The 14203-nt window shown below is 40.4% G+C and overlaps 1 protein-coding gene across 5 annotated transcripts in view; it reads right to left on the reverse strand.

The window, feature by feature from the left end:
- Positions 1 to 14203, reverse strand: part of tjp3 (tight junction protein 3) — a 68095-nt gene that overhangs the window by 29712 nt on the left and 24180 nt on the right. For 3 of the 5 annotated variants that reach the window (XM_088349310.1, XM_088349309.1, XM_088349308.1), the window contains exons 6-15: positions 12480 to 12583; positions 11106 to 11304; positions 9912 to 9984; positions 8638 to 8741; positions 7198 to 7279; positions 5599 to 5757; positions 4049 to 4161; positions 2142 to 2232; positions 1726 to 1770; positions 1523 to 1605 (exon numbers count right to left, since the gene is read on the reverse strand). In XM_088349310.1, coding sequence (XP_088205436.1) covers positions 1523 to 1605; positions 1726 to 1770; positions 2142 to 2232; positions 4049 to 4161; positions 5599 to 5757; positions 7198 to 7279; positions 8638 to 8741; positions 9912 to 9984; positions 11106 to 11304; positions 12480 to 12583 — 1053 coding nt within the window. The remainder of the gene's footprint in view (positions 1 to 1522; positions 1606 to 1725; positions 1771 to 2141; positions 2233 to 4048; positions 4162 to 5598; positions 5758 to 7197; positions 7280 to 8637; positions 8742 to 9911; positions 9985 to 11105; positions 11305 to 12479; positions 12584 to 14203) is intronic. The other 2 variants (XM_088349313.1, XM_088349311.1) reach the window with 1 other exon arrangement.

The raw sequence follows: 14203 nt of genomic DNA on the forward strand, positions 1-14203 counted from the left end.
AAACAAAATATAAAATTTAAAATAATATTCTCAAACATTAAGTAAAAATGTATAAAAAAATGAGTAAAAAAAATAAATACAAATAAAATTATTATACATAAAAACAAAATAAAAACAAAATGAAAAATGAAATTGAATTAAAAAAAAAAAAATAAAAAAAAAAATATATATATATATATATATATATATATAAATGAATTAGAATTAGAATAAAAAATATAAAATGTAAAAAAATATAAAATATAAAAAATAAAATAAAGTATAACAATAAGATATTTAAAAAAAATGTAATAAAAAATTCAATAGTGGCCATTCAATATAATTATTTCAACTCTCTGTTGTCTTAAATAGCGTCACTGTCTTGTACCACGGACAGACTGAAGAGATCTGTTCTTCCTCATGCCATGAGGCTCTTTAACTCCAACCGGCGGAGTAAAGGCCCACATTAAACCACACCCCCTACATTGCATATTACCGTACTTTTATTGCAGTGTGTATTTTAAGTAGCACTATCTAGATACTCTACATAACACGCTACAGTGGGTATTAGCACGTCACATTGGGTATTTGTATATTGTATTCCTTTTGCTTTATTATTGTATTGTTCTCAGCGAAGGGATGCTGCTGGAAATGTGAATTTCCCTGCAGGGATGAATAAAGTATCTATCCATCTATTTTATTCTTTATGAACTTGCCTATTGCTTTTAAAAATTGGTCATTAACTGCCAATATCAAAAGTATCACATGACATTTTTTAACTTTACTTTTTTCCCGGAAAAAATAAAAAATGAGATGAGATGTTTTTTTTTACACTATACAATTTAATATACAGTGTCTGAGTGCCTATAAATCGAATGTTATTCATTTGTTATCTATAATTATTCGAAATATTTCTAACTATTATTTGATGATAAGAGAGTCTCAAAGGGCTGCACAGACCACAGACTATTGCAAACTAAAGACTATTATGACACCATCCCCTGATCTGAAACCTACATGAGGGCAAGGAAAAACTCAAAAACATGTCAAGTCAAGTAATGTTTATTTGTATGGCCCTTAATCACAAGGTGTCTCAAAGGGCTGCACAGACCACAGACTATTGCTAACTCCAGACTATTATTACACCGTCCCCTGATCTAAAACCTACATGAGGGCAAGGAAAAACTCAAAAACATGTAAAATCAAGTCATGTCATGTTTATTTGTGTAGTCTCAAAGGGCTGCACATACTATGGATTACTACTAAATGATCCCCTGATCTAAAACCTACATGAGGGCAAGGAAAAACTCAAAAACATGTCAAGTCATCTTTATCTGTGACGCCCTTAATCACAACATAAGCAAAATAAAGAAACCCTGAGAAAGGTACCACACATGAGATAATCCTCCTTGCAGGATGACCAAACAAACATTTTTGTTTGTTGTTTTTACAAAAAATAAATCTGGAACAATGCAATTCAATACTCGTTTTGGGCACCAATATAATAATACAATCCGAAGTACGATAAGAAAATGACCCTAACCTCGTTGTGGCGCCCCACCAACCGGGATCCCGGACGCACCGTTCCGCCCCGTCTCCGGCTTTGAGGAAAGGTCAGGCCGAGGTCTGCAAAAGACCAGAGGGAGGCGGGAGTGAGGGAGGAGGAAAACAAAGTCTCAGTTACATTTAGGAAGACGGGAAAGCCGGGCTTGTGGCTAAGATGATTTTGGATGAGGGAATATTCACCTTTGCGTCTGAGGGGGACTCCTCTCTTTGACGGCTTTGTGAAGACTATTGATTCAAATATTAGTTCATGTTTCATGTATTGGTGGCGGTGTCCTCCGTTTAATCAGCACATAGTCAGTGAAAAATCACTTTTTATTTAAGCGCTTACCACACAATAATACACAAGCCAAAAAAATAACACACGCACACACAAATGGGTTTAAAAAGCTACAATGAGACCACATGCATGTGTGAAAAAAAAACAAAAAAAAAAAACAATCACAACGCACATGATGTAACTTTTTGTGTAACTTAAAAAAAAATAAAAATGCATATAGACGTTCAAATAAAGGGCTTGTTTGCTCAGTGTCCCGGCGAGGTGTTGGAATTGGGGCAAGGAGGGAAGGGAAGGGCGAGGACGATGCCTTCAAGTGTACCTGTATCGACTGCTGTTGTAGGAATCCTGACTGTAGGCCGTGCTCCGCCTCCGGGGAGGCGCCGAGCTGCCTTCGGACTCGGATTCGGAATCTGAAGACGAAACCATAGAGGACAACAATTGGAACATATTTTGGGGATTACGGTCATCTACTTTGCGAAATTTGAGCGTGCATTTTGACTGGATAAACAGAGGAAGAAGCTTTTTATCGCCAACAAACTTGGACCTCTCCACCTGCTAAACTCGCTCTGGAGCCACACATTCTCTCACTCACTCTGGAGCCACACATTCTCTCTCTCCCTCTCCCTACTCTATTCTCTCTCTCCCTCTCTCCTCCATTCTCTCTCTCCCTCTCCCTACTTAATTCTCCCTCTCCCTACTCCATTTTCCCTCTCTCCCTACTCCATTTTCCCTCTCTCCCTCTCCCTACTCCATTTTCCCTCTCCCTACTCCATTTTCCCTCTCCCTACTCCATTCTCCCTCCCTATTCCATTCTCTCTTGCTCTCTCTCCCTCTACTCCATTCTCGCTCTCTCTCCTTCCCTACTCCATCCTCTCTCGCTCTCTCTCTCTCCCTCTACTCCATTCTCTCTCTCTCTCTCCCTACTCCATTCTCTCCCTCTCTCTCTCCCCCTACTCCATTCTCTCTCCCCACTACATTCTCTCTCTCTCTCTGTTCCTTTCTCTCACCATGCGATCCCGAGTGTTTCCCTGGCCCTTTTTAAAAAATATTCAGAAAAATAAATGGTTTATGTAGGACAGAACTGGAAGGGTAAAGGCAGTTTTCCATAATGTCAACAGAATGGCATCAAAGTACCACATATATTAAGGTGTACCATGAACAAACAGACCACCAGAGGGTGCTCTATCCCCACAAAAACTTCATACAAGTCTTTATAGCAATGCAGCTTTAAGTGCCCTGTGAGTGCTCCATTACTGCCCCGGAAAGAAAAGTTGAGGTGTGTTATTTAAACTTTTAACGTCAGAAATTTTGTTGAAAGACTTTGCGAGTCGGCAATACAATACTATAGTTTTTTCCTCATTTTTGTTAGATATGTGTCCCAAGACTTGCAGTGATGCTTAAGGGAGAAGCAAGATAATGGTAACAATAGAAATGAAGCTTAAGATAATAAAAAATAAGAAGCTCTTGCTATGACTATTGCTGCAACCAATCAAAAAAATGGGTCGATTATTAAGAATAATTGGACGATTAAAGCAAGGAAATCTTCTAAGGACATGATAATCCTTGCAAGTTGAAGTTTGAAATTCAGTTGAATTTCAATTTGCTGCCGCCATCTTATTCCACCCTCTGCATCCACCTGCTACTCCACTTGACAAGCTCACATCACGTAACATCAAAGGTAAATAAAATGTATTTGTCCCTTCACATCTATATCTATGTTATTTAAACACATACATGCATATAAAATATAAATAGTACTTACTATATTTTATTTTGTTAGGGTTTTTTTTCTGGGGTACCGTCACAAAAGAAAAGAACGTAATGTCATCCCACAAAGATCGTCTTTCAACAAAACTATGAAAGCCGCAAGTGATGAAATGCATTCGTGCTTAATATTTTGGAATAAAATCGTTTTTCCACAATGATTACGATCCGATATATTTTCTGCCTGTCGATGCTGAGATCCGGAAGAACGGTGACCATGTGATGAAGGTGATGGATACGAATCAGATCAGAAGGCTTCTGCTTCTACGGTTATCTGTACAAACCAGTACTATCTGTTTCATGTGGGGGAGATTACCCCTACCCCAAAAACAGCCTGTAAAGGGATGAGTGATGCCAGGCTGTACTTGCCCAAGACACACCATATGCAATATACGCCAAGTTCAATCTCTGCCTCAGAAAAGATGCACGTTGCATCAAATGTAATACTTGGAATATACTAACCAGGGGGTGGGACTCTGAGGGGAGAGTTGACCCTCCTTGGGGGCTCCGGTCGCACATGGATGGGGGAGGCGCTCATGCTCATACGGGGCAGATCGGCAGAAAGAACTCTCGGACTGACAAGCGAAAAACAAATCAGAACCAGAATGAAACATAATTCTCGAATCTGTGTTCCCCTAGAGCATAGGTGTCAAACTCACGGCCCGCGGGACACATCCGGCCCGGTGTACAATTATATACGGCCCGCGAAATAATTTCGTATACATCTAGTGTAATGGTCCGCTGACTCTACCAATCCCTTAATGGAGAGACTTCCCGAAAACATTTTATGGTGAAAAGCAAATTATATTCCTGTTTTTTCATATTTTGAATTTGTATAGTTTTGACAGGATTTATTTTGAAGGAAAACAAAGTATGTGGAGTTATTTCAGTTTTACGTTTATTCTGGAATAATACCCGGATGACCATTTTGCAAAAGTAGCTTAGCACTTAATGGCCTCTCCCCGCCTGAGCCCTGGCTGTGATGGTTCGCCAGTCCTGTCATTCAGGCTTCTTCTACTGTTTTTCCACTGTTTCCTTCTCTAACCACTCATGCTCAGAATATACAGGCTCTGCCCTACTTACAACGAGGTTCTGGACTATCGTTCGTAAGTTCAATTTGTTCGTAAGTTGCTTCAGTGCTGTATTTTGTACGTTTAAGGTTTTATAGAAGTATGTTTATGGCTTGTATAAGTAACCTGTTTTGTTTTGTACAAAAAAATAAATATTTCATAAAATAATATGCTCTATAAAGATAGATACAGTTAAATTTAACTTACTTTTGGAAGAGTTAGGCGACTTCCTCCTCCGTGGTAAAAAGTGGCCGAAAAAACCCAATCCAACCCATTTCTCAACCGCACTAAGCTTTCTTATTCCACTTTCATTTCAAATGAAATAGCTTGCCTCTTCTTTACACTTTATACCAACTATATTGAATGGATACACGAGATATTAAACAATAAAAATTTCAACATTCTTAGCGTGCTGGGGATACAATATAGTATGTTTGCACATGAACTCGGAAGAGGAAGCCTGATCTCTTCTTCGGGGTGGATGCTGGGTGAGCTCTTACAGCGCCACACTCCAGTAGAGGCGGAAAGGAGTACTACAGTACTGTTCTGTACTGAAAAAGGTGCACACAATACAATATCTACAGCAATGTCCGGATATTTTTCGACATTCCGAAAAAAAATGATCGTACCGACCGCTTTTTGTAACTGGAATGTTCGTAAGTAAGGGAGCGTCTGTATTTATATTTTTTTTCATATTTTGAATTTGGCTAGGTTTGAGAGGATATATTTTTATGGAGAACAAAGTATGTAAAGTTTTTGATGTTTGTTTGTTCTGGAATAACGTTCCTGTCCGTTTTGAATTTATGTTTATGTTAAATAAGCTCTAGTGTATTAAATACATGTTTTTCTTGTTCGGCCCGTGACCAAAGGAGTGGTTAGAGTTTTGGCCCTCTGTGCACATGAGTTTGACACCCCTGCCTTGGAGAATCTCTCAGCACTGACTTGTATCTGCTGTCGTGCCTGGAGGAGGCGCTGTGGTCGGAGTCAGAGTCCGAAACCGGCCGACGAGGCCTCGAGGCCGACGAAGCGGGCCTGGAGGAGGACCAGTTTAGGCCAGTGGAAGATCTGGCGTTTGGCAGCGTGGACAAACCAGACAGGCTTCTATGGGTAGAAACAACATTTAAGACTTTATTCAGAGGCAAACATTTAGTACAGTGCCGTGAAAACAGTATTTGGCCTCTTCCTGATTTCTGTTTTTTTTGCATATTTAACACTCATAAAGTTTCAGATTATCAAATCAATTTTAATATCCCAAAGAGACATCCCAAGGAAATATAAAATGCAGTTTTGAAATGTTGATTCAATTTATTAAGCACAGAAAAAAATGGACAATATGTTATTGCAAGACTCCAGCGAACCACTGTCAGAGACATTATCCACAAATAGAAAAAATGCGAATAGTCCTTCCCAGGAGTGGCCGACCAAGTAAGATTACTCCAAGAGCGTGACAACGACTCATCCAGGAGGTTACAAAATAACTGCAGGCCAACTGGCTTCAGTTAAGGTCAGTTTTCATGACTCCACTATAAGAAAGACATATGCCCCAAAATACAAAAGGAAATACAAAATGCACTTTTGAAATATTGGTTCCATTTATTGAAACCCCAAAATAATCAAAAACTATCAAGCCCTAACGTAAGTCACAAAAGTGAGGAGACCCCTCACATTTCTGCAGAGATTTTATCATTTTGTTTAATTGAACAACACTGAAGAAACACCATTTTGACACAATGAAAGGTAGTCTGTGCAAAGCCTATATAGCAGAATAAATTTGTTTTTGAACCCTTAAAAAAATTCAAAACATAGCCATTAGTAGCCAATTCCCTGGTAACAAAAGTGAGTACACCCTAAAGTGAAAGTTCCTGAAGTGTCACTATTTTGTGTGGCCACCATGATTTCGCAGAACCACTTTAATTCTTCTGGCCATGGATTATACCAGAGCCTTACAAATTGCCACTGGAATGCTCTTCCACTCCTCCATGACAACATGACTGAGCTGGGGGATATTCAAGATATTTTGCCTTCCCTAAGATGCTTTATTGGATTTAGATCTGGAGAAATATGGCCCTTTACCCCTTTAGAAAAGCATTGGTCATCTTAGAAGTGTATTAAGGGACATTGTCAGGTTGGAACATTGCCCTGCGACCTAGTTTGTGGAGGCATTGGATCATTCTCTGCTCTAGTATTTCATGCTTGCATTTGTGTTTCCCTTCATGAAATGCAACTCCTCAATTCCAGTTGCACTCATGCAGCCCCAAACCATGACATTCCTAAGACCATGCTTGACTTTAAGCATGACACACATACATGTTTGTACTCTTCACCTGGTTGCCACAACACATGATCCAGATACATTAATCCTTGTCAACTTTTCACTTAGGGCCAGGTAGGCTTTTATTTTTTGGGGGACTTATTGATGGAATTAGTTTGATGATCTGAAACCTTTGTGAGTGATACATATGCAAAAAATGCAAAATTCAGGAAGTGGGACAATACTTTTATACGGCACCTTATGTGTAGATTAGGTTCTGTTCAACTGACTTGTATTTACTGGAGTGGCTCAAGCTATCCGTCCGGGCAGGAGGCGGCGAGGCACTGCGGTCCGACTCGGAGTCGGATGGAACTGCAAGAAAAGACACGGACTCTTTAACGATCCAGTCGGGCTGAAACTAGCGCTAGGCCTGCAACATTTAATCGACGTTCACAAAAATTGATCATGGAAATAGTCGACAATGAATTCCATTGTTGACTATGGTCCACAGACCGTTTTTCTAACAGAGTGAGGCATCTCTGCATGAATATAATATCTGCTGAGAGTCACTCATGCAGATCGCGTCTCTGTCCCGAGCGGTAACATACAAATGCCGTCAATATCAAGTATGCATACCAAAATGTATAGAGTTTGGAAGCGTTTTAGATTGGATATTACTTGCCAAGTTTTCAAAGCACCTTGCGTATCATGGCAGTACCTATGTGATGAAGGAACAATTAAAGACAAAGCACGTCGGAGAATTAATCCCTTCAAATTAATCCCTTCGTGGGCCTGATGTGGAGGGATCAAAAATGTATACTTGATTTAAATTTATCATATTTATTCATGTATAATTTCCGACATTTCTTTGTAAATATTGTGTAAATTATAACTATAACCTTATCTTCCTTGTTTTATAACCTTATCTTCTCTGTTCCTTTATCTTCTTGGCTTTTTTACCTCACTGTGAATGTGTGAAACTGGAGTGTCAAGCCCAATTTCGTTGTCACAATATGTTAACCCATTTTGTAACAATGACAATAAAGGTATATTCTATTCTATTCTATTCTATAATGCGCACCCTTAATCTCATCAAATTTGGTTCACTTTCTCAGCTCAATCTTTGCGGTTGGATGCAATGGGAATCAAACCTGGGTCACGGCATTGAGAGCAGTGCATCCTAACCAATGTACCACCCGTGTTATAGCTGAGATAAGGAAAGGCAGTCGATTTTTAGTCACAGTACCAGAGACAAGAATATTGTGGAAGAAACTGTGGATAATTCCTATTCTTCGATTCTATTCCACGCATTTTAAGTGACAGATTTATTCCGAAATACACAACAAAATTAAGAATCGTCAATGAAACCAGTGGTTAGAGTTTGGCACCCTCACCGCCGGGAAAAGGGTTCGAGTCCCGTTTCAACTGATGTTTTGTGATAAATTTTGGGTGCGTGTTGGTCACAAGGTAACCGTATTAAGTTATTTTTAGGTATTTTTTTTATGGATTTATGTCGCTGTGCCCGATTAGTTTTCGATTGGGCATTTTTATAAAAAATTTGTACAAATCCGCAGTATTCATTTGCCACATAGTTAACTCAAGCTCATACTAAATTTACGAAAAGATGAATAAGTGATCCGATATTACAACTCATCGTTCCCATAGTCGGTGACTCGTCAACTATTAGTTGCAGCCCTAGGTAGCACACAGCGAGGCTGTTCGGGCCTGACCTCGGCGAGGAGCGTAGCCTCTTGTGGGGGATCGGGTCAATGTGGAGCGTACAGGGGAGGAATCCCTTGACTTGAGCACAGAAGGAGGAAGTTCTGCTCTGCTTCTGGAATGAAAGTGACATATGTGGGAGAAAACCAGGAATACGCCCTCAAATAACATGCAATTACCGTATTTTCTGCACTATAAGGCGCACCATGTTATAAGGCGCACCTTCAATGAATGATATATTTTAAAACTTTTTCCATACATAAGGCGCACCGCATTATAAGGCGCTACAGTAGAGGCTGTAGTTACGTTATGCAACCATTAGATGGTGCCGCGCTAAAGGGAATGTCAACAAAACAGTCAGATAGGTCAGTCAAACTTTATTAATAGATAACAAACAAGCTTTCCACAACTCCGTTCACTCCCAAAATGAATAAACAGCTGTTTTATTATTTTCTCTGAGCATTTTCGTGACACATCTTTAACATCTTTGAACAACAGCAAGGCATAACATTTTACTTTTCCTCCATTTAGTCAACACGCAAAAAAACGTCTGATACTGGTATGGTAAATTAAACGTTAGTGCAATCGCAATATAGTGACACTCGTAATATGCAAAAACAATAACAAGTGGAAAACAATAACAATAAAGCAATAACAATCACTGTAAAATGTAAACGTAAACACACAAAAGAAAAACAAAGCTCACTCTATCAGCTCCTCATCTACAAATCCCTCGAATTCTTCTTCTGCAGTGTTCGAATTGAGTTCCCGTGCCAGCGAACCTCAGTGAGTACTAGGCAGGCCTTTTTCGACCCTGACTCCCACCTGTCCCGCTTTTGCTCCCGTCTGTTTCCGGCTACGACCTGTTTTGCTCCTGACCACGTCTGTTCATCTGTCCCGGCTCTCGACCTCTTTTTGTTCCCGACCACGTCTACTCTCCTTTCCTCAAGACTCGCTTCCAACCCCGACCACGTTTTTGCTCTCCTGTTTTCTGACCCATTTTTTCCGTTCCCTGACACCGCCATCGCCATCGCTCGCTACAGAAGATCCACTTCAGTCTTCGGATCACAATCCGAGTACAAGAGCGACTTGCTTCCTGCAGACGATTTACCACCATTTTTAAAAAAAAATGTTGTTAGCGTGTGTTGGCTTAGCTCCGAATGCATCTGTAAAGTCAGCAAGCTAATGGGACTTAACGCCTTATAGTGTGCAAAATACAGTACTTGCTTTACATGACAATTTCCAGAAAAATCAAAGAAGCAAGTATTCAACCTCAAATTCCTACCTGTGCGTCCGTTTCTCTCTAGTAGGATGACGGGACGTTCTGTGAGGTGCACGATCGTCCAAATCGGAGATGTCTTTTCAAAAAAATACAAAGACACAGAAACATAACATAAAAATATATCCAAGTATTACAAACAGTGGTACCTCGCTGGTTCGCGGTTCCACTTTCGCGGGTCTAAAAAATATACCTTACCTTCTCAATAAAAGCATTTACTGTATTGACTTGACGCCATTGAGCGCGAGCTTATGTCAACTGAGGACACGGTGTGGACACTTTTATTGTGAAGGGGAGGGGGAGGCCCTGACACAATGCTTAGTCATGACGAGTTACCGCTTCGCTCACCCCCCCTCCTTTAACTCCTCCCACCTCACCCCCTTCTTATGTGGCGCTCAGTTTATCAAGGAGGAACTCGGCGACGCGACGTAAGTATACTGTATTCTCTTCTGTCAAATTTCATCTCAAGTTTGACTTTATTATACCAAAAGCGAGCGGTTTCGGTTTCGTGTATTTGTTGTAAAAGCCGTTCGACGCCGCTAGCTAAAGTATGTTGTTATTGTCAGAAGGTAGCTCTTTCACTTTCATTAAAATAAACACAGAGCATTTTTTGAACTGTTGTTTCCCAAAACGCTTCACAAACACTCATCAAATATCACATTTTCACAGTTTTCGTTTTCAATATGTAACCGGTACTGTATACCTGTATCTTTTTTTTAAGCATTTTATCCTCAGTAGGGTCGCGGGGGTGCTGGAGCCCATTCTAGCCATCTTTGAGCAGTGGGCAGACATCTCACTCTCTCATTCACACCTAGGGACAATTTGGACTGGCAAATTAATCTGCATGTTCTCGGAATGTTGAAAGAAACCGGAGTGCCCGGAGGAAACCCACGCAAGCACAGGGAGAACATGCAAACTCCGCAAAGAAAGGTTTGATCCCATGACCTCAGAACTGTGACGCAGACGCGCAAACTACTCAGCCGCCGTGCCAGAGAAGAAACCATATTTATTCACAATTATATATTGTGCTAACAAATACAAAATTATATTAATAGAAAATATTGAAATAATTTGGTTCCACTTCACGGTTGTGTCTCACAAGTTAAATATTTTCAGTTTTTAGCTTCAAGTTTGAAGCCTGAAAGGTGGCACTATGACAAAACCTTCTGGTGGGTTTGGCAATACTGTATCTCCTCTCACCTTCCATCTCAGAGCTGCTGTCGCGGCGGCGGCGCCGTTGCTCATCCTCGCTGTTGGGGGCGCTGTCCTCCACTTCGGGGATGCTCACCAGGAATTTACGATGGTCACGTAGCACCGTCATGGTTAGCTTGCCGCGGCTCTTCTCCACCAAGTGTTTGGTCTCCAGAAGAGAGAGGTTCTCCGTGGTCATGCCGTTGATCTGGTGCAAAGGTGTCAAACTCATTATTACCTGAGGGCCACATAAGCTAATGGCCGTCCTCAAATGGCATGTAAAAAAAAAAGTAACTACTCTTTCATGTAAAATAACTCTGAATTGATCAATTATTAAGCCACAAACATTACAGTTGCATTGTAACCCTATAGGAAACCCAATCTCGTGTGATTGTATGCGACTTATAGGCTTTGAAACAGATTTTCGTTAAAATTACTACTGTACTTTCAAGCCACCCCCAATAAAAACCAACAAATTCAATAGACATCTGCTCTCTCTTGTAGTCTACTTTTGTGGGGTCTCTAAAGCCCTCTGGCGGCCAAATTGGGTACTGCAGCTCCCGACCACCAAACACCCCAAGCAGCCCAATCCAATCTTCTCTTGGGTCACTTTTTATGTATGTCATACTGTATTATCCGGATGCACCAACCCAAAAATGCACAATTAAAGAAGGGAAAAACATATTTAAGTCGCATTTGGGGGGAAATGTATTTGATAAAACCCAACACCAAAAACACAAATGTCATTTTTAAAGGCACTTTAAAATAAAAATTAGAGAACAACCGGCTGAATAAGTGTATGGTATACTTACTGAGGATCGATCGATCGATATGGGTTTTTCGGGGCCGATACAGACACCGATTATTAGTATTAAGAGGATACCAATAATCAATATTTGGAGCTGATATTCATTTGCTGTAAAAGCTTAAAAAATGGCGTAAGAACTATCAGCTTCACTACAAATCACTAGATCCAATGAAATACTCATCCTCTGTGTCACTTTTACCGGTTAACAACTCCAACTCAGGAAGAAGACGATTAGCAGTTTCGAATTAGGGATAAGTTGGAACAACATTTTGGATATTTTGGGGAAAATGTTTATCTCAATTCCACTTATTGCCATTAATATAGAAATTCTGCCGTGTAGCGGTTATCATATTGGACGGGCATTGTGGGACATGTAGTTTTTGGTCGAAGCACACTGTTTATCCATTTCTTCCTCGACACTCAGGGATTTTGAGCTCTAGTGGGCCACATAAAATGATGTGGAGGGCAACATTTGGAAAATGGGCAACGATTTTGACACATGTCATCTAGTGGGAGGGGAGTATTAAAACGGGGTGCTGTCTGATGAGAGCAATGTAAGCTTTCAGGGGACATACCTTAAGAATGAGGTCGCCTTCCTGCAGGGTGCCTTCCTTGGCTGCCAGGCCCGTTTCGGTCATGTGCTTGATGAAGATCTGGCTGCCGAGTTTCAAGCCGTACTCTGCAACAAGAGCATTTTCGTTTATAACTTTTAAATGCGATGTACTTTTCATTACCTGCTTTTTAAATAGAATTGAATTGTATTTATTGTCATTTAAATAAACAGTAAATTATTGGTTGCAACGAGATTAGACATGGCACTTGACAGGCTAAATACGTAATAAAGACTTTAAAGGGAGGAAAAATGGTAAAAGACTGTCAGAACAAATAGCTAAAAATATTAGCAAAGTCATTCTTAGAGACTGGCTCAAGTTATAATAATAGTGCAATGGAAAAAAAAAGTGTAATAACATCAAACAGCGACAGAAGGTTGCATGAGATTATATATATACACACAGTAGAACCTCGGTAGTTCGCGGTTCCACTTTTGCGGGTTCAGAGCTTCGCGGGTCTAAAAAACATACCTTCTCAATAAAAGCATTTATTGACTCGAGCAAGCGCGAGCTTATGTCAACTGAGGACACGGTGTGGACACTCTTATTGTGAAGGGGAGGGGGAGGCCCTGACACAATGCTTAGTCATGGTGAGTTACCGCTTCGCTCACCCCCTCCTCCTTCAACTCCTCCCACCTCACCCCCTTATTATGTGGCGCTCAGTTGGAGGAACTCGGCGATGCGACGTAAGTATATTCTCTTCTGTCACATTTCATCTCAAGTTTGACTTTATTATACCAAAAGCGAGCGGTGGTTTGTACTACCTAAACACGGCTAATTGTGTGTGGTTTCGTGTATTTGTTGTAAAAGCCGTTCGATGCCGCTAGCTAAAGTATGTTGTTATTGTCAGAAGGTAGCTCTTTCACTTTCATTCAAATGAACACAGACCATTTTTTGAACTGTTGTTTCCCAAAACGCTTCACAAACACTCATCAAATATCACATTTTCACTGTTTTTATTTTCAATATGTAACCGGTAGTGTTAACAAGCGAAATAAGCTGCGATGGCTGCATGTGGTTGAGAGCGGTTACTGTATAACTGTATATGTTTTTTAAGCATTTTTGAAGGGACGCCGCTACTTCGAGGATTTTCAGTTTTCGCGGGTGGTCTCGGTCCCCATTAACCGCGATAACCGAGGGATTACTGTGTATATATATATATATATATATATATATATATATATACACATATATATACAGTGAAGTAAATAAGTATTTGAACACCCTGCTATTTTACCATTTCTCCCACTCATGGAGGGGTCTGAAATTATCATCTGAAGTGCATGTCCACTGTGAGAGAGATAAATTAAAAAGAAAAATCCAGAAATCACAATGCCAGGACAGGTGTCTTTATGCAGCTAACAACCTCAAACAGGTGCATCTGATTCAGGATGATACATGGACTGCAGGTGGACTTCTTATGGGCGTACTAACAGGTCTTTCGGGTCAGAGTTTTAGATGATACAGAGGTGTTCAAATACATATTTGCGGCTGGATCATACAAATAAATTCTAAAACTCCTGCATTGTGATTTCTGGACCCTAAGGAAAGTCAAAAGAGTGCAACGAAATGGTGATTGCCAGCGGGTGCTCAGTGGATTGTTATTGGGTTTCAGGAGGGACTGACGCAGTGTCAGTAAGAAAGCAAGAACGGTGCTGCCGGTCCAGTCTATTGCTAACGGGTAGGCT

The sequence above is a fragment of the Urocampus carinirostris genome, chromosome 12, assembly GCF_059441175.1.
Source record: "Urocampus carinirostris isolate Australia breed hairy pipefish chromosome 12, RoL_Ucar_1.0, whole genome shotgun sequence".
NCBI lineage: Eukaryota > Metazoa > Chordata > Actinopteri > Syngnathiformes > Syngnathidae > Urocampus > Urocampus carinirostris.